The following is a 24,413-nucleotide window of genomic DNA, read 5'->3' on the forward strand; positions in this document are numbered from 1 at the left end:
TAGGACTTTGTCTCTAGCCTAGAAGGCAAAAGGACACTCCAAATAACTCAGTGGCTAACCATACGGCTCTGCTGACCAGCACTCTACTGCACAAAAGGGAGTGAAGGGGGTGGAGTAAACACTAATTAGGCAGAGGTAGAGGTAGGTGCCGATCATCCTGGTAGGAGAAAGATCAGAACCATCCCTATTACGAAACACAAGATAAAGGAACCTGTTGCTGTATGGTGAGAAAGGAGGAAGACTGTCAAGTGAATCAGCAAGGGGAGAGGTTGATGCCAGATCCTGCTTGGAAGCAGTTTGGTGCCAATAAGTCCAAGTACATGGGATCCTGCCCTGGCTGACTCGCTCACTGTATAAACGAAGGTGATGTAATAGAGCAGCAATGACTTTGCACATTCTCTGTCAAAACTTACTGTGAGTGACTCTTTCCTGACGAATCTATCAACAAGAACGTCTCCTTTGGAAAAACTTATTATGAAAAATCGTTGTGGTTGTTGGAAGCCTTAGAGTCTACTCATGTATATATCACATGCACATCTATTGCTTTTACTTAGTTCACGTTAAGATTAATGCCAAAGTGTGCACATTCATGAATGAAAGAATAATGAATGAATAATTTATTGTGAAATTAATATTGTTGCAATTCTTTAATCAATACAATGCACATCTATTTTTGTTGCAAAAGAGATCTAACTCAATTTGTCGAACAATGTTGTATTTTCTATTATTTATGACCATTCAGAGAATACATTTATCAAAACGCTAAGCAAAAAACAAGACTATGCACAAAACATAAATTGGACAGAATAAGAATATGAAGTGCATACCATTGCAAATTGAATTCATTCCTTTAGCAGAAAGTCAGAATATTAAAAGTGCAAGTTTAATAATATGCATGAGTTTCTTAACTTACTAGCTGGTCTTCATGGTTGACAATCAGGCCCTCATTACGAGCAGTAACTCTGGGTGAAATTCAACCACCTTCTATTCAACAAGTCTTTAGTCCTGAAACTTTCAGAACCATAGACTAGGGACCTGGACTCTGGCCATGGAGATTCCCACTCGTTTTCCAAGCTGCAGAGGTTGCCAGAAGCAGAACAGCCCGGATCTTGTGTGACCAGTGCATCAAAATAACGGAGGGGCTGACAATGGTCTACTTCGACAAGCTAAACCCTCACTACCCCCCTCCAATGATCAACAACCAAAACCCTGTCGCAGACACTTACCGCCTTGCTCTGATGGTCAATGTTTGCAGTCTTCTTCCCAGAATCTAGGGAAATAATTATATATTACTGGGTCTCTGCATTACTCCCTATTAAGTCAATAGCTGGAAGAGGGTGCAGCAAAGCCAAACATTTGCTGTTTCTGCACCAAAAAACAGCACATTGATAGGCCACCTTAGTCTTGTATTATTTCTTTCTGGGGTTATTTTTTATCATGAGGTTTTTCCCCATGGTTTTAGGGTTGAATATGGGTGATCATTAACATATATAATGCAGCAAACCTGTTTATTGCATTGTATTACATTACTGTGGTTGATTTTGAGCTGTATTATTTGGTGAGCCATCTACAATAGCTGATGACATGGATGGCTCTAGAGGCCCTGCCTGATGCTAGTTACATCTGACCCAGGGGAACAAGCAAAGTTTTTCTCAGAGGATTGACTGGGGGGCTTGGGTGTTACTAAAAGCATCAAGTGCTTTGGGTAGCCCGGCATGGCTGGACCCTCTACCAGTGTTGGCAATGTGGTAGACCAGTATATTTGCCAGGTTTATTACTGTGGTACCTGACGGCTTTCTTCAGGACTTGGCTCAAGGCATGCTTCACTCAGTATCAACATACCTTGGTGACGGCTCTGGGTCAGCTGCTCTTGGACGGGACCATTTTCGCTTGAGAACCTCTGTGCGTCTGATATCCAGATGGGACTATTCCTGACCTACACAGCGGTGAGTCCGGCACTGCTTGACCAGATGGAACAGTGGAGTCTGAATTTACAAATCGTGCCAACGGACACAGATTGGGATAAAATCCTGAGACCTATCCAGCAGGTCTTGAAGAAAATGGGGCTAAAGTTACAGCAATTCAATTATGTACATCACACATACGTAAAGATGTGTGCAGCGTTGTCTCACCAGTGCTTTAAATATGGGGCAGAACAAGAAAGATTTTACCATATAACAGCATTGCGAGAAGCTTCACCGCATCTGGACATATGTACAAGTCTCACACAGCAGACAGCATATTAATACATCTAAGACATGTCTACTGTGCTGGATGCCTTGCCCAACGACAGACAAAGCAGGAACCAGTCTCATACACTGTGCTAGCTTGTCAAGCGAAAGTCATGCACTGGACATCTCCTACATAACGAGGAATGGGGTCATGGAAAAGAGAGATGTAAAGCACTGGGCAGGAGTTGAGGACGATGCCTCGTGGCATCTACATTGGCAGGCCAGGCAAGACACAGATGACTGGCTGGGATGCACTAACTGTGGTACTAGTAGACAAGACTGATCTGAGACCCACCCTGATGGGGGAGCGGCGAGTATGACTACAGGCTCCATGGGATTGGTTGGGTGGCAGCCCCTGTCTGCTCCAACCGGTGTGTACAACCTATGCACCCCCCTGCCGTGAATCACACAATTTTGGAAATGTTTTACGTCATCTGCATTACTGTCTGCTTAGAATACTGTGAAAGTTAACACGTGTGAATTGTTAAAGCTCACTGCAATGAAGGCCCATTTAAAAAAAATAAAACAAAGTGGTGATTTCAAAAGGTTTATGCTTCATCTTTACCTCTATCAACCAGAACTGTAAAAATCAGCATTCTCTTTCTTTACCTCTACCCACTCCTAGCCCTAAGAATCACCCTCACCTCCCTTTACTACTACCCATTCCAAAACATTAAAAAAAAGAGCCTTACCTTCTTCTACCTACGTCCAGCCGTGAACTGAAAATCCTTACATCCCTTTACATCTACCCATCCTGAAACCCAAAATGTTTTTTTCTTTTATTTAAATAACATTACTTAAAAAAATATTAGTTTGGAATGGTAAAGGCTGTTCCACCCACCTCAGGTAGGACACATTCCTCACCGTTCTTTAACTCTCGCCTGCTTTCACTCTAGTACCCTTTAATGTTAACGGGTACCATTGGAAGTTTTATGTCCTTTGGTATGTTGGAATGGGAACCGTCAGCTCTGACACCTTGCCTCCTCTCTAGTACCCGTCAACACTGCCCACCCCCCCCCCCCACACACAGTTTATGTCCTACCTGAGACAGCACAGTCACTTGCGAGAGATTTTCTTTTCCACATAGTTAATCTCTTTTCCTTACTTCTCACAGGTCAGCCACTGCTGGCTTTACTTCCTCTTCTTAAGATCTATGCTATCAAGGAGCATGGCCCAAGTACTGCTTTCCTTTACCAAGTGTCCTACCGCTGCTAGCTGCTTTCAGGTGTACTTTTTTCCTTTTACTTGCACTCCTTATTGCCTACTCCATTGTGCACTGTTGCTGGTCCAGCCCCTACTTCCTCCTGCCTTGTTGAATAGCCTTTCCACACCTGTTGCTTCCCCTGCCCACCCCACCAACCCCACAACCCTTTGTTGTATATCCTGTTACCACAGAAAAATAAAATCCCAAAATCAAGCCAACAGGTTTCGAGATGCTACAGAAGAAGGCACTGTGCTCTACTCAGCCTTTTTGTTTCTGTCTTCATGCAGGGCCAACATGGTGAACTTCAGCTCTGAAGTAAGATAATTAAAGATTTTTTTTTCCTTGAATGCCTTTTATGCATGCAAGTTTCACACATAACAACCATGCCGCTTTAAAGTAAGACTGCGGCTCTCACAGCAGCAGCAATGCTATAGAACACAGCTAGAAGACTCACAAAGCCAATAGTTCTCACATTGGCAAGACTGACTGCCTCTGCCAATGATGTTTTTTTATGAAAGTAACACAATATTACTATAAACTCTGAGCAAAGGTAATTCAATACTTATTGTGCAAAAACTATCATTTTGCAATGTCTTAAGATTATAAAACATTAATGAACAATTACTATTTCTCTTTACGTGTGCTTATCCATTCATATTTTGGTGCCAGAATGAGATATTGTAGATTTTTATTTAGAAAGATATAATTTTCTTTATTTTAGAACCACAAGATTCAGAATTTAGGTAAGTACATAAATTGTAAGGTACTTCACACAGTTAAGTATGGAACTTTGAATTAAAACAGTAGTATTCACAGTTTTGGCAAAACGGCAATATGCTATTTTAAAAGTGGACAGTGCAAAAATCAACAGTTCCTGGAGGAGGCAAGTATTGGTTAGTTTCTCAGGTAAGTAAAGCTCTTACAAGTTCAGTCTCCTGGGCATGGGCAGCCCACCATTGGGTGTTTACGGCAACCCCAAACCCTCAGCACCGTAGTGAGGGGGGGGGGGAGAAATCGGGCAGGGGTCACTCTGGCAATGCAGGCAGGGCACAGGGGGGGGGGCTTCTCGAGCCAGCCACCGACTGGGCTAGGATGAGGGCCTCCTGCTGGTCACTCCTGCACTAGGAGGTGGTTCCTCTCGGTCCTGGGGGCTGCAGTTGCAGTGCTTGGTCCAAACGTCGGGTTCCTTAGTTACCAGGCAGTCGCAGTCAGGGTTAGCCTCTGGATCCTCTATGCAGGTGTCGCTGTGGGGGTGCAGTGACGTCCACTCAGGGTGTCCACATCTTTGAAGTCACCTGGGGGTCCTCTCTGCGGTGTTAGTTGTACTGAACTCGAGCCGGGGGCGTCGGGTGCAGAGTGTGAAGACTCACGCTTCTGGCAGGAAGTTGGAGTCTCTTTAAAGTTGGTTTCTTTGTTGTTTCTCGACAGAGCAGCTGCCCTCTGGAGGTTCTTGGTCCTTTAGGCACAGGTCAGGCCTCTGAGTCCTGAGAGATTGCTGGTCCCGCTGGATGCATCGCTGTGCAGTTTCTTTGAGTCTGAAGACAGGATGGTAGGGCCGGGGCCAAGTCAGATGACTCCGTCTCTGCAGGGCTTTCAGGTCAGCAGTCCTTTCTTCAGGATGCAGGAATCTGATTTCCTGAATTCAGGGTCACCCCTAAATACTCAATTTAGGGGGGTGTTTAGGTCTGGGGGGACAGAAGCCAATGGCTTCTGTCCTGGAGGGTGGTTACACCCTCCTTGAGCCACCTCCCTGAGGTTTTACCGCCAGGTGTTACTGTTCCTGCAGGGGGAGGTGAGAAGCATCTCCACCCAGCGCAGGCTTTGTTCCTGGCCACAGAGTAACAAAGGCACTCACCCCATGTGGCCAGAAACCCATCTGGTTGTGGCAGGAACTGGTCAGCCTAACACTAGGAGTCGGACTGGTATACAGGGGGCATCTCTAAGATGCCCTCTGTGTGCATTTTTCAATAAATCCCACACTGGCATCAGTGTGGATTTATTGTGCTGAGAAGTTTGATACCAAACTTCCCAGAATTCAGTGTAGCCATTATGGAACTCTGGTGTTTGTGTTTGACAAACTCCCAGACCATATACTCTTTATGGCTACCCTGCACTTACAATGTCTAAGATTTGGCTTAGACATGGTAGGGGCATATTGCTCATGCAATTATGCCCTCACCACCTGTGGTATAGTGCACCCTGACGTAGGGCTGTAAGGCCTGTTAGAAGGGTGACTTACCTATGCCACAGGCAGTGGGATGTGGGCATGACACCCTGATGGGAGTGCCATGTCGACTTAGTCATTTTCTCCCCCACCAGCACACAAGCTGTGAGGCAGTGTGCATGTGCTGAGTGAGGGGTCCCCAGGGTGGCATAATACATGCTGTAGCCCTTAGAGACCTTCCCTGGCCACAGGGACCTTGGTACCAGAGGTTCCATTTACAAGGGACTTATCTGTGTGCTGGGGCCTGGTTAGCAGGGTCCAAGCACACTTTCAATCATAACTAGCATCAACAAAGGGCAAAAGGTTAGGCGGTAATCATGCCATGAGAGGCATTTTCCTACAAGGGGGCGCACCGGTCCCCGGAAAAGGGGCAAGACGCGAAGTCTGCCCTGGCGACAGCTCCGTGGAACCGCGCTCAGAACATCGACGTTCCCCAGATGCCTCGTCAGCTGACAGGCGTGGCGAAGTCGAAGTCCGTTTGGACTACTTCTTCTTGTGCCTCATACTTGAATGATCAGATGACCTTGAATGCGAGAAAGAGGACTTGATATTCCGGAAGCAGTGCCGCGACCACCTCCTACTGCGGGACCGTGACCTCCTCGGAGTCAAGCCGACCGAAGACGGCTGTCGGGCCGCAGGAAGTTTGAGGGATCTCTCCCTCAAGGCCTTCGGAGCCATGGCCCAACAGTCGGAACATGAAGTCTAGTCGTGATCCTTTTCCAAACACCAGAGTCACACTCTGTGTGGATCCGTGACCTACCTGGTGCGATGACATGCACAACACGGTTTGAATCCAGTCTTTCTATAAGACATGTTCAAACAATCAAGGCAAAAAACCTTGACAAACGGCGAAGAAAAAGGGTAGCTCTTTCCAGATCTGCGCTTAACTGGCGCGGAAGGAAAAGAACTGACATACACGCGCAGAGGTGGCGTCTATTTCACAGACTGCTCCAATGACGCTGACGACGCCACGATGATCCGGACGACGCACGCGGATCCGAACGACACCACCCGATGGCGCGCGCTGGGTACTGCTTAGCAGAAAAATTCCAAATTCGAAGCTGGCACCAGGGAATTCTAAGGTAAGGAATCTGCAGCTAGAAGTCTCTATCAGATACTATAGTTTCATTTTAAGTGTGTCTTTTTCTAGCAGACCACCCAACACTCCCATACAAACATTAAGGTTCCAAATGCATACGGTTGGCAAAATGCAGTCACCTTAGCATACACCTTACAACCATTCAGGTAAATGTTCACTTAAAACATACCAGGCAAGACACCAGGTGGGGTAGGGAGGAGGTGGCGGGGGTGGGGGTTGGGCTATGGACAATCCTACACTGCAGTCTTTGGACACTCATTTCTTTGCTTTGCTTACATAAGCAGGATCAACTTTTACTTTCATATTAACCAACACAACACATTACTGAACAAGGTAATTAAATAATAACTATAGCCAACACACCAAACTGAATGTTGACAATCCCACAACCGTACCCAAAGGGGATCCGGATAAAGAAATCACTATGAACCACACTCACTACAGACAGTAGAAGGCTCTGTCCAAATGCTGACAGCATAACAAAAAGCATATACTAATGAAGTACAACAATTAATGACAGGTGTTTTTAAACAGTCTTAAAATCATGACTTACAAGCAGGTTTGAAGTCGGCATCACTTAAATTCACATTAACAGTTGAGACTTCATTTGCATTTTCTTTTTCAAACGGCGTGTAATAAGCAAGGTCCGTTACCCATTTCCCTTTTTCATTTTGATAAACAACACTTTGATGAGGATTGGCACCTGAAAAATAACATAGGTTAGTGAACTCTGCACACAAAAAAAGCTTCATATGGACTCCTCTTTATTAATACTCTATAGACTCTATGCTAAAATATTTGATTTAATGAAACTGCATTCACACTGGCAACTAAAGAATTACTGGACTGGACGACTGGGCTGAAGGCTAGTCAAATCCCTTCAAACCTGTTCCAAGCGACAGACAAGAACATGATTTAGGCTTGCCAAAAGGCACCATCTTATGACACTATTTATGGAGAAAGGGCAAATGTATAATTAATAGCAAATGAACAGCGGTTGGGACGGGGGGTTAGGGGTGTAATAGGTCTATGGGAGATGGAGTACAGTGGGTGACCCACAAGTACTCTTCACAGATATTAAGCAACCCACACATCAATCTCCACTCATGGCCAGTGTTTTGAACACTAATGCCACAGAAACAGACCAATCGCAAAGGCATCATGTACCAAAGCAATGGACTGGCAGAATACCTGATGCAATAGGAAAGTTAAGCATTCTAACTAAGATCCCATAGGTGAAGTGAGGCTTACACGCGGGATCAAAGAGATGCAGGAATCTGAATGAGGCAGAAAAGGCTTACATTCGTCATGGATTAAACAGTGAACCTTCCTGCAAAAATTGTGTGCTGCCCATTTTAAGAGCGATGAAGTGCAGACTGAGTTGTGTTCTTTTTTTTCCCAACTCTGTCAGTTTAAGGAGACACTGCACTACAAAGACAGTGCCCTGAATCTTCGTAATTAGCTTGATTCAGTAACTAAACAACTCTTGAGTATGGATATATCCTTCAGAGGCAATCTGCAGCCAAGTTGGAATACTAGCATCCTGGAAGAGTTTAAGTGACCCAAAATCTGAGCAAAAATGTGTACCTTATGATAAGTTGTAAAGGCAAAATGAATCCGCTCTTAACAGTAACTATCACAATTTGAACAAAATTATATTGATTCATTTTCTAGCAAAATGAAGCACAGACTTATCAATTCAATCAAGTTACTTAAGGGACAAACAATTCTTCATGGAAACAACTTCAGCACAACTTTAGTCCAATGAAAAATATAAATACATTCCATGAAAATTAACTCAATTTAAGGGGGGAGTTCATATTTTTTTTTTAACTAAAACCCCCAAATCACCACAATGTATGTGGAGGGTGAAATAGTTGGGAGTAGTGTTCTAACTTAACCGACAAGTTACTTACCTTTAGTAAAGCTTTAGCTGGTAGAGACAATATCTAGCTGCAGATTCCTAACCTTTGAATTCTCCCTAGGCATCAGACTGGATCCAGAAGATTTTCGTGAGCAGTACCCCTGCACACTGTTAAGTGGCCCTGATCGTCTCTGCATCAGTCGTGGGAATTCTCCACACGGGATAGGACGTCTCAGGTCTTATATAGGCACCACCCAGGTTTGCTGACATCAGTTTCTTTTTACGACTTTCCATGCCCGAAGCACAGAGCCATGAGGAAACAGACTACTGGTGAGTCAAAACTAAGGCCCTGAAAGGGGAGTCCCTGCCCCTAGAAATTAGTTCGCAGGGCGGGAAGGATGTGTGGGTTGGTAATGATTCTGCAGCTAGATATTGTCTCTACCAGATAAGGCATTACCCAAGGCAAGTAACTTGTCCATCTGAAAGAGGCTCTAGCTGCAGATTACTTACCTTTGAATAGATACCCAAGCAATACCATCCCGAAGATGGGTTTGCGAACCAAGATCATACACAAGTCCTGCAGGACTGAATGGTCAAAGTACCTGTCCCTTCGGACCAGACTCTCCAGGCAGTAGTGTTTGGTATGCGCGTGCAGAGATGTCCACGCAATCGCCTGACAGATGTCAAGGACTGGAACTCTACATGCTACTGCAGTATTCACAGCTTTAGCTCTAGTAGAAAGAGCATTCTGAGCAGTACGTAGCAGATATTAATGCAGAGTACAATCCATCTGGAGCTGGTCTGCTTCTGCACTGCCCGACCTTTCTTCACACCCACATACCCTACAAAGAATTGATCATCCACCTGCAACTCTTTTTTTGGTACTATCAAGGTAGAACACCAACGTTTTCAGGAGGTGGAGTCTCCTCTTCCTTAGAAGGATGTGGGTGTGTAAAAAGTAGACAAGGTGAATGATTGACCTACATAAAAGAGCGTAGCCACTTTTGGCCGAAGAGAGGCCCTAGAGTGAAGCACCACTTTGTCAGGATAGACAAAGATGGGGTGGCTTAGATGACAATGCCTGCATCTCACTCACTCTGCGAGCAGATGTAATGGACACAAGGAAGGCTGTTTTCAACAGAGGACAATTGTGAAGAGGCTCTAAAGGAGTGCTAATCAGAAAGGTTGAAACCAAATTCAGATCCCAATTGAGCAAAATGAATGGGGAAGGAGAAAAAAAAAAAAAAGATATGTATGGCCTTTAAGGAACCTATGTACAATAGGGGACATAAAGACGTCTGATCAGAAACCCTCAAAAAAGCAGAGATAGACAAATCCTTTCAGAGTGCCCACAGCAGAGACCTACTGGGTCAGGGAAAGGATGAACAACAGTACCTCAGAGAGAGGGGGCCAAAAGGGGGGTCACAACAGACTTGTTTGTGCACCATGTCACAAATTTCTTCCAATGACAGACACATACCTTTTTGATGGAGAGATGCCTCCATGCCAAAGATTATGTTTCAGACTTCAGGAGAAGAGTCAAAGGCTGTCAACTGATGCCACTCAATCTCCAGGCAAGAAGGTGTAGAGTGGACAGGTCTGGGTGCAGAACCCACCCCTGGGGCTGTGACAGAAGATCTTCCCGATGGGGCAGTCTGCGGAGACATGATCAGCAGCTCGGAATACCAAACTCTCCATGCCCATTGTGGAGCCACAAGGATTACTTGGGCCCAGTCGTTTTTGACCTTCTTGAAAACTCTGGGCAGAAGTAGTATGGGCGGAAAGGTGGACAATGAGGACTGAGTTCCACTCAAGCTTAAAAGCGTCTGAGTGATTGCCGCCTTGGAAACTCCAAAGCGCGAAACTGCTGACATTGTGCACTCTATGAGTGGGCTAACAGGTCTAAACAAGGCTCTCCTGTTTTGCTTCACTAATGACTGAGCTGAAACACTCATGCACTGACAATTTCTGGAATGCACTTCTTAGTCCAAAGAAGACTATTATTTCACTAAGCAAGGTTCCTCAAAGGAGATTAGCATGTTGAAAGCACACGTTTAAAAATGGTCACAGCAATAATGTACAAATGATTCTCCACTGCAATATACACAGCAAATATATGTATCTATGTTATAATGCAAAGCAAATAATGAATTATAAAGTATGCATCACCATGAGTCAAGGGAATCACTCCATCTCTCTCCTAATCAGCATCAAATCACCAGATCCCAGAATTGATTGAGGAGAGAGAGATCAATTATCCTCACATGAAAAATGGCACACTCCAGTGTCCTGGATGTGCCTGAGACCTGCAAACACTCTGTCCCCGGTCCATGTGGTCTCGGCCTCTTATACTTTGAACAAACGAGAGGATGATTCTAGAAACTCCCTCTCCCTGCAGAAGTTTATTATTCAAGAAATGCTGATTGCTTTAGGCCTGCTTTGAAAATAACACGTCGGGACGTGGCCACAACCCCAAGGTGATAATCCAAAACAAGTCTGTGCCCTGCCGTCTGAGTATATTTTTATCAGCCTATGACCTTGGTGGGAAAAAATACACGAAAACAAGACAGAGCACACTGTACAACGTGGAAAATTACTCGCAGCTTTTAACATGGCAGTGTCTAATGCTACGATCGTCAATAAGCAGAATAAAGCTGTTGGTCACTAATGTGACAGTGTAGTGCTAGGCTAAGTGCAACGTGAAGTCAGTGGTCAAAACTCATATAATTACACTGTCTACTGTTGAAAGAGACCTTGTGCCACCTCAGGATGGAGATGCCATTTTGTGGTCAACTAGGCAGGTCAGCGGAGTTCGTCCACTCTGGATTTCAGAGATCCGACAGATGTTGAGCCACCAGATATTTGCCCTGCTGTTCCAGCCTTCTCCAGAGACACAGAGCCTCTTGACAAAGGGTCCAAGATCCTACCCTGCCCTGCTTGTTGCATTACCACATGGCGATGGTGTTATCCTTTAACACCTGCACCATCTTTCCCTTGATAGAGGGAAGACAGGTTTTAAATGCCAACCAGATCATACAGAGGATGAGCATGTTGAGATGTAGTCCTGTTTCTTCCAGAGACCAGCTTCCTCTGATCTCCAGATGGCCGTACCATCCCAGGAGTGACATCTGTCACTACTGTCAAATCTGACTGGGGAAGGAAGAGAGAGATCTGCCTCTGACATATCACAGCTCATTAAGCACCACTGCAGATCTTGCTAGTTCCCTCAGAACTGAACGTTGTCTGAGAGATTCCCCCGATTCTGCATGCACTGGTACTTCAGGTCCCACTGCAGAGCCCGCATATAGAATCTGGTATAATACACAAGCATGATGCAGTAAGCCAAAAGACCAAGCAGCCTCAGGCATTCTCACTGAAATCCAGGAGAGAGGCTGAAATATTGGTATAGCCTAAATGAGGACAAGTCCAAAACGGCACTGTGTCCATAACAGTTACAATGGAAGGGAGAGTCTGAGAGGGAGTCAGGTATGATTTCAGCACGTTCATAGTGAACCCCAGTGAATGCAGGAGGTACCCTATAGCAGGGAGGTGGGTGACGACAGCCTGTAGTGAGCCGCCTTCAAAAGTTAGTCGTTGAGATAGAAGACAAACCCCTAATCTTCATAGAGGAGTCACAACCACCACCATGACCGGTGAACACCGGAGAGGTGCTGGTAAGGCCAAAGGGGAGCAAAGTGAACTAAAAGTGCTTGAGGCCTACCGTGAACCTCACGTAAGGTCTGTGGACAGGCAGGACAGGGATATGGAAATAAGAGTTCAGCAAGTCCAACACTAACAAAGTCTTCTGGGTCCAGGGCAGATAAACTGTGTAAAAAAGAACAAGTGATGGACGGAATGCTGAACAATGTCAAACATTCATCCCCAGTACAGAGATCTGGGCCTAAGTCCATCGTTTTTTTGCTATCTATGCTGTTCCAGTTTGGACCCAGCCATATGCAAATCAGCCTTGAAACCGATCCCAGGATGCTTGTTTCCGGTCCAGGGAGGACCTGGCCTGGCAGTTCGGGCTGGACTGTTCCCATGAGGAACAGGGTCAAGACTGATTTGCATATGGCTGGGTCCAAACTGGGGTGGCATGGTGAGCAAAAGAACGATGGATTTAACCCAGATCTTGTTCAGCACTCCGTCCATCATCCTTTTGTGTTGCTACAGATAAACTGTGTGCCAATGTGAGCATCTTGAACTTCTTCTTGAGGTAGAGAATGAGGGACCGAAGGTCTAGGACAGAGTGGATATACTTGCCGCTTCTGGGGACCAGAAAGTAGCAGGAATCGCAACCACAGCCTACTTCTGGCACAGAAATCCTCTCTATGACTTTCTTGGCCAAAGGAGTCATAACTTAATTGCAAAGAAGGAGCAAATGATACTCAGTCATCCGATCATAGGATGACTGTCCAGATCGCTGGCTACCTGATCAACAAGGTAGGTGGATCACACATCCTCAGCCACACAAAGGCTGGCCAGCATATGCAGCACAGTGACTGGCCAGGAATGGATGAAGTGAAGGGTCATTCCGTAGCCACAAAAGAGACGAATTGCAAACAGGGTGGGGAGGGGGTGGCACAAGGCTTAAGGACCTGTCAGTTATCAAAAAAATCCTTCAAGTGCTCGAAAGCAGAGCCTGCCTTGACTCAGAAAAGACAGGTGCCATCAAAGGGCATGCCCATCAAGAAAGCTTGGATATTCCCAGAAACATCATATTTTCCTCAGCCAAGCATGACGCTTCGGGCCACTGTCCATAAATCACTCTGCCTACCAAGTTGGTTGTGTCCAGTTCGCAATGAATTGTGAAATTTGCCACATCTCTCACATCAGCCTAAGAGTAAAGCCGGGGTCTCCTCTGGGAAACTATGGCAGCACAACCACTCAAAAGGCATGTAGTGTTCATAGAACACATTGCAAGGTTGGCAGAAGAAAACATCTTCCCAAGTGAATCCAACATTTTGGATTCCCTTTCTGATAGCGGAAGGGACCATGCCCTGGGAGGTAGAGGCTTGGACCACCAAGCTCTCAGGGGAGGGGTGCTGCATCAAGAAACGTGGGTCCCAGGTGCGAGAAGATGGCAGAGGGCAATTCTCCTGTTCATAGGAGACCCTGTGCTGGGTTAGGACAAGGTAACCAGAAAAATGTCAGTGAGGGCCTCATTGAATGGGAGCAGGGGTTGTTAGGTGGAAGCTCCTGGATACATTACCTCTGTCAAGAGATTAATCTTGACAGCCACCAAAGGCAGTTGAAGTTCCAGGACCTCAGCTGCCCTCCTCACCACCAAAACATATGAAGATCCCTCCTCCGTAGCCATGGCAGGGGGGAAAAAGCATCCTGTCTGCTGTCCTCACCCAGGTCTTCACACCAGACCACTGCATCAAGGGACTGGTATTCTAAATGGTCAATCAACCCCTCAAATTCATCACTGAAGCCTCACCCATAGTAAAAGGGCTCAAGATCCGCTCTAGGAGGCAAGGCCACTGCTGGTGTTGTACAATGTCTATCTGGCTCCATGTTGGGGATCACAATGAGGAGAGTGCTGACACACCCCTCCCCCACCGAGCTCCGGCTTTGGGGCATGTCAAGTTGGTACAACCGGCACTGGTCTGGATCTAAGCCTGGATCCCTAGGTGCCTCTCTACACTGAAGCCAAAGATGCTGATGTGGAACCTAAAGGGCCTCTTCCGACTCTAAGAGACCCAAAGGCGCTCCAGCGGTGCCAGGCTGCCCAAAACTGAGTACCATGAGCCCTCATAAAACTCTTGGAGATGGGCATAGATCACTCTGGCTCCAAGAAACTCTGGGAGGTTGAAGTCAGCCCAGGCACAGGTTCTGCAGAACAAGGCCTAGAGCATTGATGCTCACTCACCTCTTTGGCTGTGGAGAAGTTAAAGAATGCTTCAACTTCTTGGATTTCTTTTTGTTCCTCGACTTACTCCATCACCCCAAGAACTTGGCAGAGAAGACTACAATAGAAGACTCTGCTACCGATCCCGGGACCTTCCTCTCAAGAGATCTCGACTTGCGCAGATTTGGGTGTCGGGCCAAAATCAGCTTCAGGGACCTCTCCCTCAAAGCCTTCAGACGCACGGCCCAGCACAAGGTTTGGGTGATCATGGACACTGGCCAATAACAGGATCCACTGGGCTTGAAGTAGGTCTTTCTAGAGGACAACCTCGATGTACCAGGAGTAAAAACAAGAAAAGTTTCAAAAAGCCAGTCAAATATTAACTGAGAGGTAACTCTCTTTGGATCAGCACTTGCTGGTTCGGCACGCCAGGCTGGAGCCTATATAGGACCCACAAAGTCATATCTGACTGGTTAGGCCATGTAGATGCCGTCCCTCATCCCCTCTGACAGGTGGGTCACCCCAGAGTGAGAAACCCCCTTTTAGAGTTACTTAAGGGTTCTCCCCTGGGTCAGTCCTCAGATTCATCGAGCAAGACTGTACAAGGAACTCTCTGCAAGACATCTGCTTCTCTGCTGTTCTGCTTTGGAACCGAAACACGTCTGCTTCTAGTGGGAAGACTCCCACTGCAACATTGTTTCTCCAGATCCTGCAACAATTTGGCAACATCCAAGACTGTGCATCCTCCAGGGTCACAAGGACTCTGTTTGCACCTGGAACCACGAAGGAATCCCCCCCTTGGAGTTAAAGAGTCACGCCCCTTCATCAAGGTAACATCGATCAGCTGGTGGGGTCTGTTGTTCCATGAACATAGGAAGGCTCTGCTTCACAGGTGGCGAGTGTGTGGCATCCCTTGGTCCTGCTAGTCCCAATTTGGGAGACTGTGGGTCTCTGCTCCTGCCACTGGATTTGAATTCCTGTGGCTCTTGCCAGGGCTTATTGACTCTTCCTCCAAGAGATCTTCAGGCACCAAGAAGCCCCGGCCTCCAGCACTTTGCAACTCTAAGATCAGCCCGTCTTGCAACTCCTATGACTTTGGACTTCTGTTTTGTTGTGCTGCTGATGCCTCCTTGTGATTCTTTGTATCCATTGCCTGTAGGTCACTCCTGGGGGCTCCAATGACTTTTGCTGGTCTTCCTGCATGCTGAATGCCAGTCCTGACTCCCCCTCAAGGGAAGACTCTCCTAGACCTTGCTGGTCCCCAAAACTCTGCAATTTCCTTCAGCTCCTGCTTACATTTGCCAGTGCTGGTTGGTGACCTGGCTGGTCACTGACCATCCGGCAATCCAGCAACCATCGAGCAACAGCTTGTCCGTGACTCCTGGGATCTTCTGCAGCTCCTGGAGCCCACAGTTGTACTTCTTCCTCCACCTACTTGCAGGATCTTTACCTCTAGGAGAGTGGGCATTGCCACCTGCACCACCTAGGTCCCTTCGAAGGTGCTGGACTCTGTCCCCTTCCTTTTCAGGTCCTCCACATCTTGAATCGGTCCCTGGGTTCCACCGGCCTGGTCCACCAGTCATGAGAGAAGTTGAACAATCCAAGGCATCCATTGACTTCAGAGAGAGTCCCTTCTCCCCTCTGCATCCGGGTCCCTGGTTTAGGTATTCCTCTCTTCTGGGTAATCTCAGTTGGAGGCACTCTCAAACCTTACACTTGTCTGTTGGATTATTCAGAGTCCACTGGGAAAGATCGTAAATCTCACGAACTCCAACCACAACTCCCTGTGTTAGTCTATGGGGTGAGTGGGTGCGTAACTACCTTCTGCTTGGTCGCTGGAGACACTTCTCTTACCCCTGGCATTTTTATCTACCCCCAGCTCACTATATATCTTTTGAGTGAGGTGCTGTCTGATTATTGTGGTATTACAAGTACTTTACATTCCTCCTGGATAAGCTTCAACTGCTCACCTCAGCTACCCCTAGAGCACCTTTGCTATCTGGAAACCTATTCACTAGCAATATGGGTTGCCCGGGCTCAGTATAGGGTGCCAAACTGAGCTAGCCTCCTATGTCTCCTTGTGGAGAAGTGCTAAGTGATCCTCCAGCATTTGATCATAAAATGGTGGCATGGCCTGAGGGGCAGTCTCAAAGGGGAGGGAGTAGCCCCTTCGGACTATTTGAAAAACAAAAAACGTACCTGTCAGTTGTGTTGGATTTCCTGTGAGGCAGGTGATGGCAAATCCTGCCTCCAACTGGTCCGGCATGGAGCAACGGAACAGGAAGGTTTGGAGGCTGAGGGTGGTAGGCTGAGGGTGGTGGACTGGGCAGACTGCTGGCTCCCTGATCCACGAGCTGTGGGAGTCAATGGCCACGCAGAAGTTGTGCCACATGCGTTGCTCTGTGGCTGGTGGGAAAATGGATGCCAGTGGGTCCCCCCCCTTCTGTAGACACAAAAAGCAGACTGAGGGGGGCAAGGAGTGGCTCCGAGACCAAGAGACAGAGCCTTAACCCAGGACTCCTTTAAGCGTTTGAGCACCCTTCTCTGAAGAGATGGGTGCTACCGAAGGGCATGTTCATGGGTGATTGCTGGACATCCCCTGAAATGTCAGATGTCTTCAACCAGGCATGGTGCCGCAAGGCCGTCAATGCAATCGATCTACCAAGTAAGTCGCCCGTGTCCAGCCCACAACAAATTGTGAAATTGGCTGCATCTCTCCTATCAGCAACAGCTTGGGAGATGACAGGTCAGGCCTCCTCCGGTACCAGCAGCAGCACCTGTGCAATTGTATCCCATAAGGTATGGGAATAGAGGCCCAAAAAGGCATGCAGTCTTCACAGACCACAATGCCAGACTGGAGGAAGAGAACAATTTCTTCCTAATTTGATCCAGTCTATTGGATTCCCCATCCAGGGTTGCGGGTGGGAATGCCCCGATGAAGAAGAAGCCTTGAGGACAAGACTCTCAGGCATAGGGTGTTGGGTAAGGAATTTAGGGTCATTCAGCACAGGCTGATGGCAGCAGGCGATTGTCCTGTTCACAGGAGCCCTGTGCCAGGTCTGGTACCCAGTAGGACATCAGTGAGGCTAAAGGGTAAAAGAGGTCCTGAGGTGGAAGGCTCAGGCTGAAGCACCTCAGTCAGGAGGTTAATCATGATTGTCACAGAAGGTAGCTCAAGGAGGAGGATCTCAGTCACACTTCTCACCACCACAGAATATGATGCTCCCTCCTCCGTCGCCATGGTAGGGGGAGAAAGGATGCCAGTGACAGGAGAGGTATTCAGACCACCAACTTCGCCCAATTCCTGTGCCCAGTGAACTTCAGCGTCTTCCAGCTCGAGTTTTAAAGGGTCCAGCTACCCCTCCACACTTTTCCCATAACCAAACCCATAAGAATAAGGGTCAGCATCAAACCTGAAGAATGCAGACCCCAGCAAAGACATAACTGGCATCAAGCGACATTTATCTGGCTCAGAGTCAGGTGTAAGTATGGGGTTGACGGCGATCATGGGTCTGACAAACGTCAGAAGTGTCAACGTATTTAATGCCAGGAAAACGCTGTGTTGGCATGAATGGCATCAGCACAGATTGAACAACAGATCCCGAGGATCCCAACAGAGCTGGAGGCACGGAGTCTGAGAGTCCCCCGCTAGGCCCAAAGAAGGGTTGGTCTACCCAAAAATGAGGCAAATGTCCTCATAAACCTTTGTGAGTTGGGCAGGGGTGGCTCAGGGAGGCGCAGAGCCAACCAAGAAGTAGGCTCCAGGGACAGAGGAGTAGAGCGACACCTCGTCTGAGTTGAGCAAAGCTTGCTCTTCAACTTCTTCTTGTGACTCGAATGTCCAGAGGACTTATAGTGGGACGAAGAAGAGTGGTGGAAGCTCTGCAAACAAGACTGGAAGCAACGCAGAGCAGAGTGCCAGGCCGCCATGAGCTTCAGGGACTCCACTCTCAAAGCCTTTGGGTTCATAGCCCGGGACTCCGAGCACAACATGTGGTAACAAAAGTCACAGCTTGAAACCGGTCTTACATAACATCCTTAAAAGCACCAAAAAGTGTCAAAAAAAAGTTGACGAAACGGTGAAAGTCAGTTAAAAAAAAAAAAAGAAAAAAGAAAAAAATAAGGTTAGCTCTCATCTCTCGATCTGCGCGTAGGCTGGTAAGGAAAGAAAATAACTGACATCAGCACACTGGGGTGGTGCCTATATAGGACCGCAACGTCATCACGGCGACCACAACACGAATGACACATGGAATCGACCAACGCCACCTGACTGCACACAAGGGTACTGCTTGAAGAAAAATCTCTGGATACAGTATTACGCCAGGGGGAAATTCTAAGGTAAGGAATCAGCAACTAGAAGTCTCCATCAGATATTAAAATCTATGCAAAATACTAGCCAACTGCCTCCAGCCCTCCCGCACCTGGTTCACCCACATCAACGCAGATTCATGCCCAACAGGAGTACTATGCAACTTTTCTCAATTATGACTCCACGAATAAATATCGCATGAGAAAAGTCCACAATTTGTCATTTGAAAATATAATTTAACGACCTGTAAAAACTTACAATAACTACCTCAATGTATTCACTTTGTTCAAAGTGAAAAAAATTAAATAAAAAATACATCCCAGAAAACGATAGAATGATGCAATACTTGCATTATGTAATGCACCCTGCGATAAAGCGAGCCGCCATTAGGGATCTCACTCCTATAGAAAAATTTGTGAGAATTCAGTCACCCGTGGAATGGCTTCAGGTCAATACGAACATTTTGCAAGAAGCCACATGCTGAGGATCATGGAACCTTTGATGAAGGTGGGTTGACTATCGCCACAGAAAATACAGAGGAAAAATGGAAGAGGTAGTGCTCGACTAAGTACAGAGCCTTTAAAAGTGTCCCTCACAGACAGGCACCGTACAAGATACACTACCTAGATAAAACAAATTCTCCCTCTGAGCCATCAGGAGATTCTAGCTACTTTACAGTACTACCCTGCTTGTACCATAGCAAAGGAGAACGGGATTGACTTCCACTTATCACCACCTGAACACCCTTGTAACACAGTGGCTGTAACCCTTATTGAGATTAATGGGTATACAAAAGGCATGTTCTGCCCTAGCACTAATAAACATTTAGATATTAACATGATTTCTGCAGGATGCCTAGAGACGTAGGTCTTGTTTAATATTCAAAGGTTGTGGCCAGGAACCATGAGTGATACTACGTAAGGTATGAGTGCCTCCATCCAAAATGGTTTTACTCTTTCTGTATTCAATGGAGATAAAACTAATTTTATAACTCACATTTATGAATATCAATTTAAAGGTTTATTCTTAAGTGTTATATTAATGTCTAGCATGTGGCTTTGTATTTTAGCTATCTATCTAGTTTTACGGGCTTTGACTCTGAATAAACCATCCTTGTTGTACAAGTTACTTACCTTCAGTAACGAAATATCTGGTAGAGACATATTCTAGTTGCAGATTCCTTACCTTTGAATTTCCCCAGGCGTCAGACTGGATCCAGAGAATTTTTCTTCAAGCAGTACCTCTGCGCGCCATCAGGTGGCGGTCAACTATGCGGGTGTCGTTGGCATCGTGCTCGCTGTGATGACGTTGCAGTCTTATATAGGCACCTCCCTGCCGCACTGAGGTCAGTTTCTTTTCACGGCTTTCCACGCCAGATGCGCGGAGCCATGAAAAACACAGAGTGGTGCGCCAAAACTAGGGTCCTCAAGGGAAAGTTCCTGTCCCTACAAATCAGTTTGCAGTGCAGTGACGATGGGCGGGTCGGTAAGGAATCTGCAACTAGAATCTCTCTCTACCAGATATTTTGTTACAGAAGGTAAGTAACTTGTACATCTGATAGAGACTTCTGGTTGCAGATTACTTATCTTTGAATAGATACCCAAGCAATACCATCCCCGGTGGTGGGCCTGCAAACTAAGATCACACCAAAAAGTCCGGCAGGACCGAACATCCTAAGTAGCCGTCCTGCAGGACCTGATTGTCCAGGCAGTAGTACTTGGTAAAAGTGTTCAGAGATGCCCACGTTGCTGCATGGCAAATATCAAGGCCTGGAACTAGCGCTGTGGTAGCAGCAGTAGCTCTGGTGGAATGAGCTCGCAAACCTTCAGGGGGTTGCTTTTTAGCCAGAGCATAGCACATTTTGATGCATAGCAGTACCCATCATGAAATGGTCCTCTTCTGCACCACCTTCCCCTTCTTTGCACCCACATATCCCACAAAGAGTTGATCGTCCACCCGGAAGTCTTCAATCAAGATAGAACGCCAAAGCTCTTTTTAGGTCCAAACAGTGGAGTCTCTCCTCATCATGAGAGGGATGTGGGGGGTGAATAAAAGGTAGGCAAGGTGATGGACTGCCCAACATGGAAGGGTGTCACTACCTTGGGTAGAAAAGAAGCCATCATGCGAAGCACCACTTTGTCAGGGTGTATGGTAAGAAAAGGTTGCTTAGATGAGAGCCTGGTGTTCACTTACTCTGCAGGCAGAAGTAATGGCAACTAGAAAGACAGTCTTTATAGTAAAGATCCTTAGAGGACAGTGGTGAAGCGGTTCAAACGGGGTACACATAAGGTAAGTAAAGACCAGGTTGAGATCCCATTGGGGCATGATGAATGGGATAGGAGGTAAAAGATGTGTGAGGCCTTTAAGAAACCTCCCAACTATGGGAGATTTAAATAAGGAAGGCTGATCAGGTAACCCTAAGAAAGCAGAGATATATCCCTTAAGAGTGCCCAAGGTGGAACCCTGCCGGGCAAGGGAAAGAATAAAGAGAAGAACTTGAGAGAGAGGAGCAAATAGAGGATCAACATAATTGTCAATGCACCATGCTACAAATTTCTTCCAACAACTGGCGTATACAGTTTTGGTTGAGGGACGCCTGGCTGCCAAGATACCGTCACAGACTTCGGTGGCAAGTCAAAAGACGTCAACTGTCGCAGCTCAATCTCAAAGCAAGAAGTCGCAGAGGTGAGAGGTTCAGGTGGAGGACCTTCTCCTTCTGCTGCGACAGAAGATCATTCAGAAGAGGCAGTCTGATCAGAGGAGCTATGGCCATGTTCAAGAGCTCGGGATACCAGACTCTTCGTGCCCAGTCCGGAGCCAGAAGTATTACTTGGGCCTGGTCTTGCCTGATCTTCAGAACTCTGGGCAGAAGTATTGGCAGGAAGGCGTACAGGAGGCCTGAGTTCCACTCGTGACGAAAAGCGTCGCCGTGCAAGTGCCGCCTTGGAATCTCCAACGCGCAAAACAGCTGGCATTGTGCGTTCTCTACGGAGGCGAACAAGTCTAACCAAGGATCTCCCCACTGCAGGAAGAGACCTTGCACCACCTCCCGATGGAGACGCCATTCGTGGTCGGCCAGGCATCGTCGGCTGAGTTAGTCTGCTCTGGCATTCAAGGAGCCTGCCAGGTGTTGAACCACCAGGGAATTGCCCTGATGTTCCAGCCAAGTCCAGAGGAGAAGAGCCTCTTGACAAACAGTCCACGACCCCCACTCCGCCTTGTTTGTTGCAATACCACATGGCAGTGGTGTTGTCTGAACACCTGTACTGTTTTCCCCTCGAGGGAGGGAAGAAATGCTTTTAATGCTAGTTGAATTGCTGGGAGCTCCAGATCATTAATATGGAGTACGTTTTCTGCCTGAGACCAGATACCTCTGATCTCCGCCTCTCTCATGTGGCCACCCCATCCCAGAAGTGACGCATCTGTCACGACCATAAGATCTGGTTGGGGAAAGGAGAGGGATCTGCCATTGTCCCAATCCTGATTCATTAACCACCACTGCAGGTCTTTCGCAGTCCCTTACGAGATTCGGACCTTGTTGGAGAGATTCCACTGATGCTGCGCCCACTGGAACTTCAGGTCCCACGGCAGAGCCCGCATATGCCATCTGGCATTTTGAACCAGCAGGATGCAGGAGGCCATGGGGCCCAGCAGCCTCAGAATCATCCTCGCCGAAATCCAGGACAGAGGTTGAAACATTGGTATCATAGCCCAAATATCCTGGACTAGTTTTTCGGGAGGATATGCCGAAAACTGCACTGTATCCAGAGCAGCTCTGATGAAAGGGAGCGTATGAGAAGGAGTCAGGTGTGATTTCGGCACATTGATAGTGAACCCCAGCGAATGCAAAAGGTTCGCCGTAGTCTGGAGGTGGGAGACAACTATCTGGGGTGAATACTGGAACCCCTAACCTGCGCAGATGAGCTGCCACCACTACCATCACTTTCATGAACACCCAAGGGGCACTGGTAACGCCAAAGGGGACCACAGTAAACTGAAAGTGCTCGTGACCTACCACGAATCGTAGGTAACGCCGCTGGGCCGGCAAGATAGGAATGTGGAAGTATGCATCTCATAAGTCCAACGCTACCATCCAGTCTCCGTGAACCAGGGCAGATAGGACCTGAGCCAACATCAATATTTTGAACTTCTTTTTTAGGAAGAGATTGAGGGACCGACGATCTAATATAGGTCCAAGACCTTTGTCCTTTTTTGGAACCAGAAAGTAGCGGGAATAGCAACCCCGACCTACTTCTGGCAACGGAACCCTCTCTATAGCTCCTTTGGCCAAAAGGGCTAGGACTTCCTCACGGAGAAGCACCATATGATCCTCCGATATCTGACTGTATGAAGGTGGCATGGCTGGAGGAGGTGTCTCGAAGGGGAGGGAGTAGCCCCTTCGGGCAATTTGGAGGACGCACCTGTCCGAGGTAATGGTTTGCCAGTGGGGCAGGTGATGGCATATCCTGCCACCTACTGGCTCCTGAAGTACCTGCGGACTAGGAAGGCTTGGAAGCTGAGGAGGGTGTGGGGTGGACTGCGCCACCCACTGGCTCCCTGATCCCTGGAAACATGGGATCCCGCATCCGCGCAGGGGCTGTACAGCATGTGCGGGTCAGTGGACAGGTGGAAAATGACACAGTTGGGTGCCCCTTCCGTAGCCACGAAAGGCAGACCTGCTGGGGTCTAGGTGCGGGCGCGAGGCCGAGGGACTGGCCCGTGGCTCAGAAATCCTTAAAGCGCTTAAGCGCAGAGTCCGTCTGGTCTCGGAAGAGACGTGTGCAATCAAAGGGCATGTCCATCAAGCATTGCTGGATGCCCCCCTAAAAGCCAGACATTCTTAGCCGGGCGTGGCATCTCAATGCCACCGTCGATGCAACCTATCTGCCCAGAGAGTCTGTCGTATCCAGTTCACAACAAATCATGAACTTAGCTGCATCCCTCCCATCTGTTACGGCTTGGGACAGGACAGTCCAGGCTTCCTCCGGAACTGCAGGCAGCACCTGCGCGACCGTATCCCAGAGAGCGGCCAAAAGGCATGCAGTATTCACAGATCGCAAGACTGTTGTAAGAAAACAACTTCTTCCCCAAATTATCCAGTCTTTTTGATTCCCTATCCAGGGGTCAGCAGGGAATGCGCCAGATAAAGAAGAAGCCTGGATGACCAGGCTCCCTGGCATGGGGTGTTGGTTCAGGAATTTCGGATCTGATAGCACAGGCCGATGGCGGCAGGCAATCGTCCTATCCACAGGAGCCCCTGTGCTGGGTCTGGACCAAGTACCCAAAAGGACGTCTGTCAGTGTTTCATTGAAGGGTAAAAGGGGCTCGGAAGAGGAAGACCCCGGTTGAAGCACGTCGGATAGGATGTTAGGCCTAACCTCCACCGAAGGAAGCTCTATGTTCAAGACCTCAGCTGCCCTTCTCACCACCATAGAGTAAGGAGCACCCCCCTCCATATCCACGCTAGGAGGAGAGAGCATAACCGTGTCAGGGGAGGTGTCTAGTCCACTGGCATCACCCAAATCCTGCACCGAGTCCATTTGTGGGTCAATCTGGTATTCTAAAGGGTCCAGCGACCCCTCCATACTCTTCCCGTATCCATAACCACAAGAATAAGGGTCTGGA

The 24,413-nt window shown here is 47.5% G+C and overlaps 1 protein-coding gene across 2 annotated transcripts in view; it reads right to left on the reverse strand.

Annotated features, from left to right (window-relative positions):
• Positions 1–24,413, reverse strand: part of CEP192 (centrosomal protein 192) — a 1,702,116-nt gene that overhangs the window by 1,386,022 nt on the left and 291,681 nt on the right. For both annotated transcript variants that reach the window (XM_069219927.1, XM_069219928.1), the window contains one exon: positions 7,312–7,461. In XM_069219927.1, coding sequence (XP_069076028.1) covers positions 7,312–7,461 — 150 coding nt within the window. The remainder of the gene's footprint in view (positions 1–7,311; positions 7,462–24,413) is intronic.

The sequence above is a fragment of the Pleurodeles waltl genome, chromosome 2_2 (genome assembly GCF_031143425.1).
Source record: "Pleurodeles waltl isolate 20211129_DDA chromosome 2_2, aPleWal1.hap1.20221129, whole genome shotgun sequence".
Lineage (NCBI taxonomy): Eukaryota > Metazoa > Chordata > Amphibia > Caudata > Salamandridae > Pleurodeles > Pleurodeles waltl.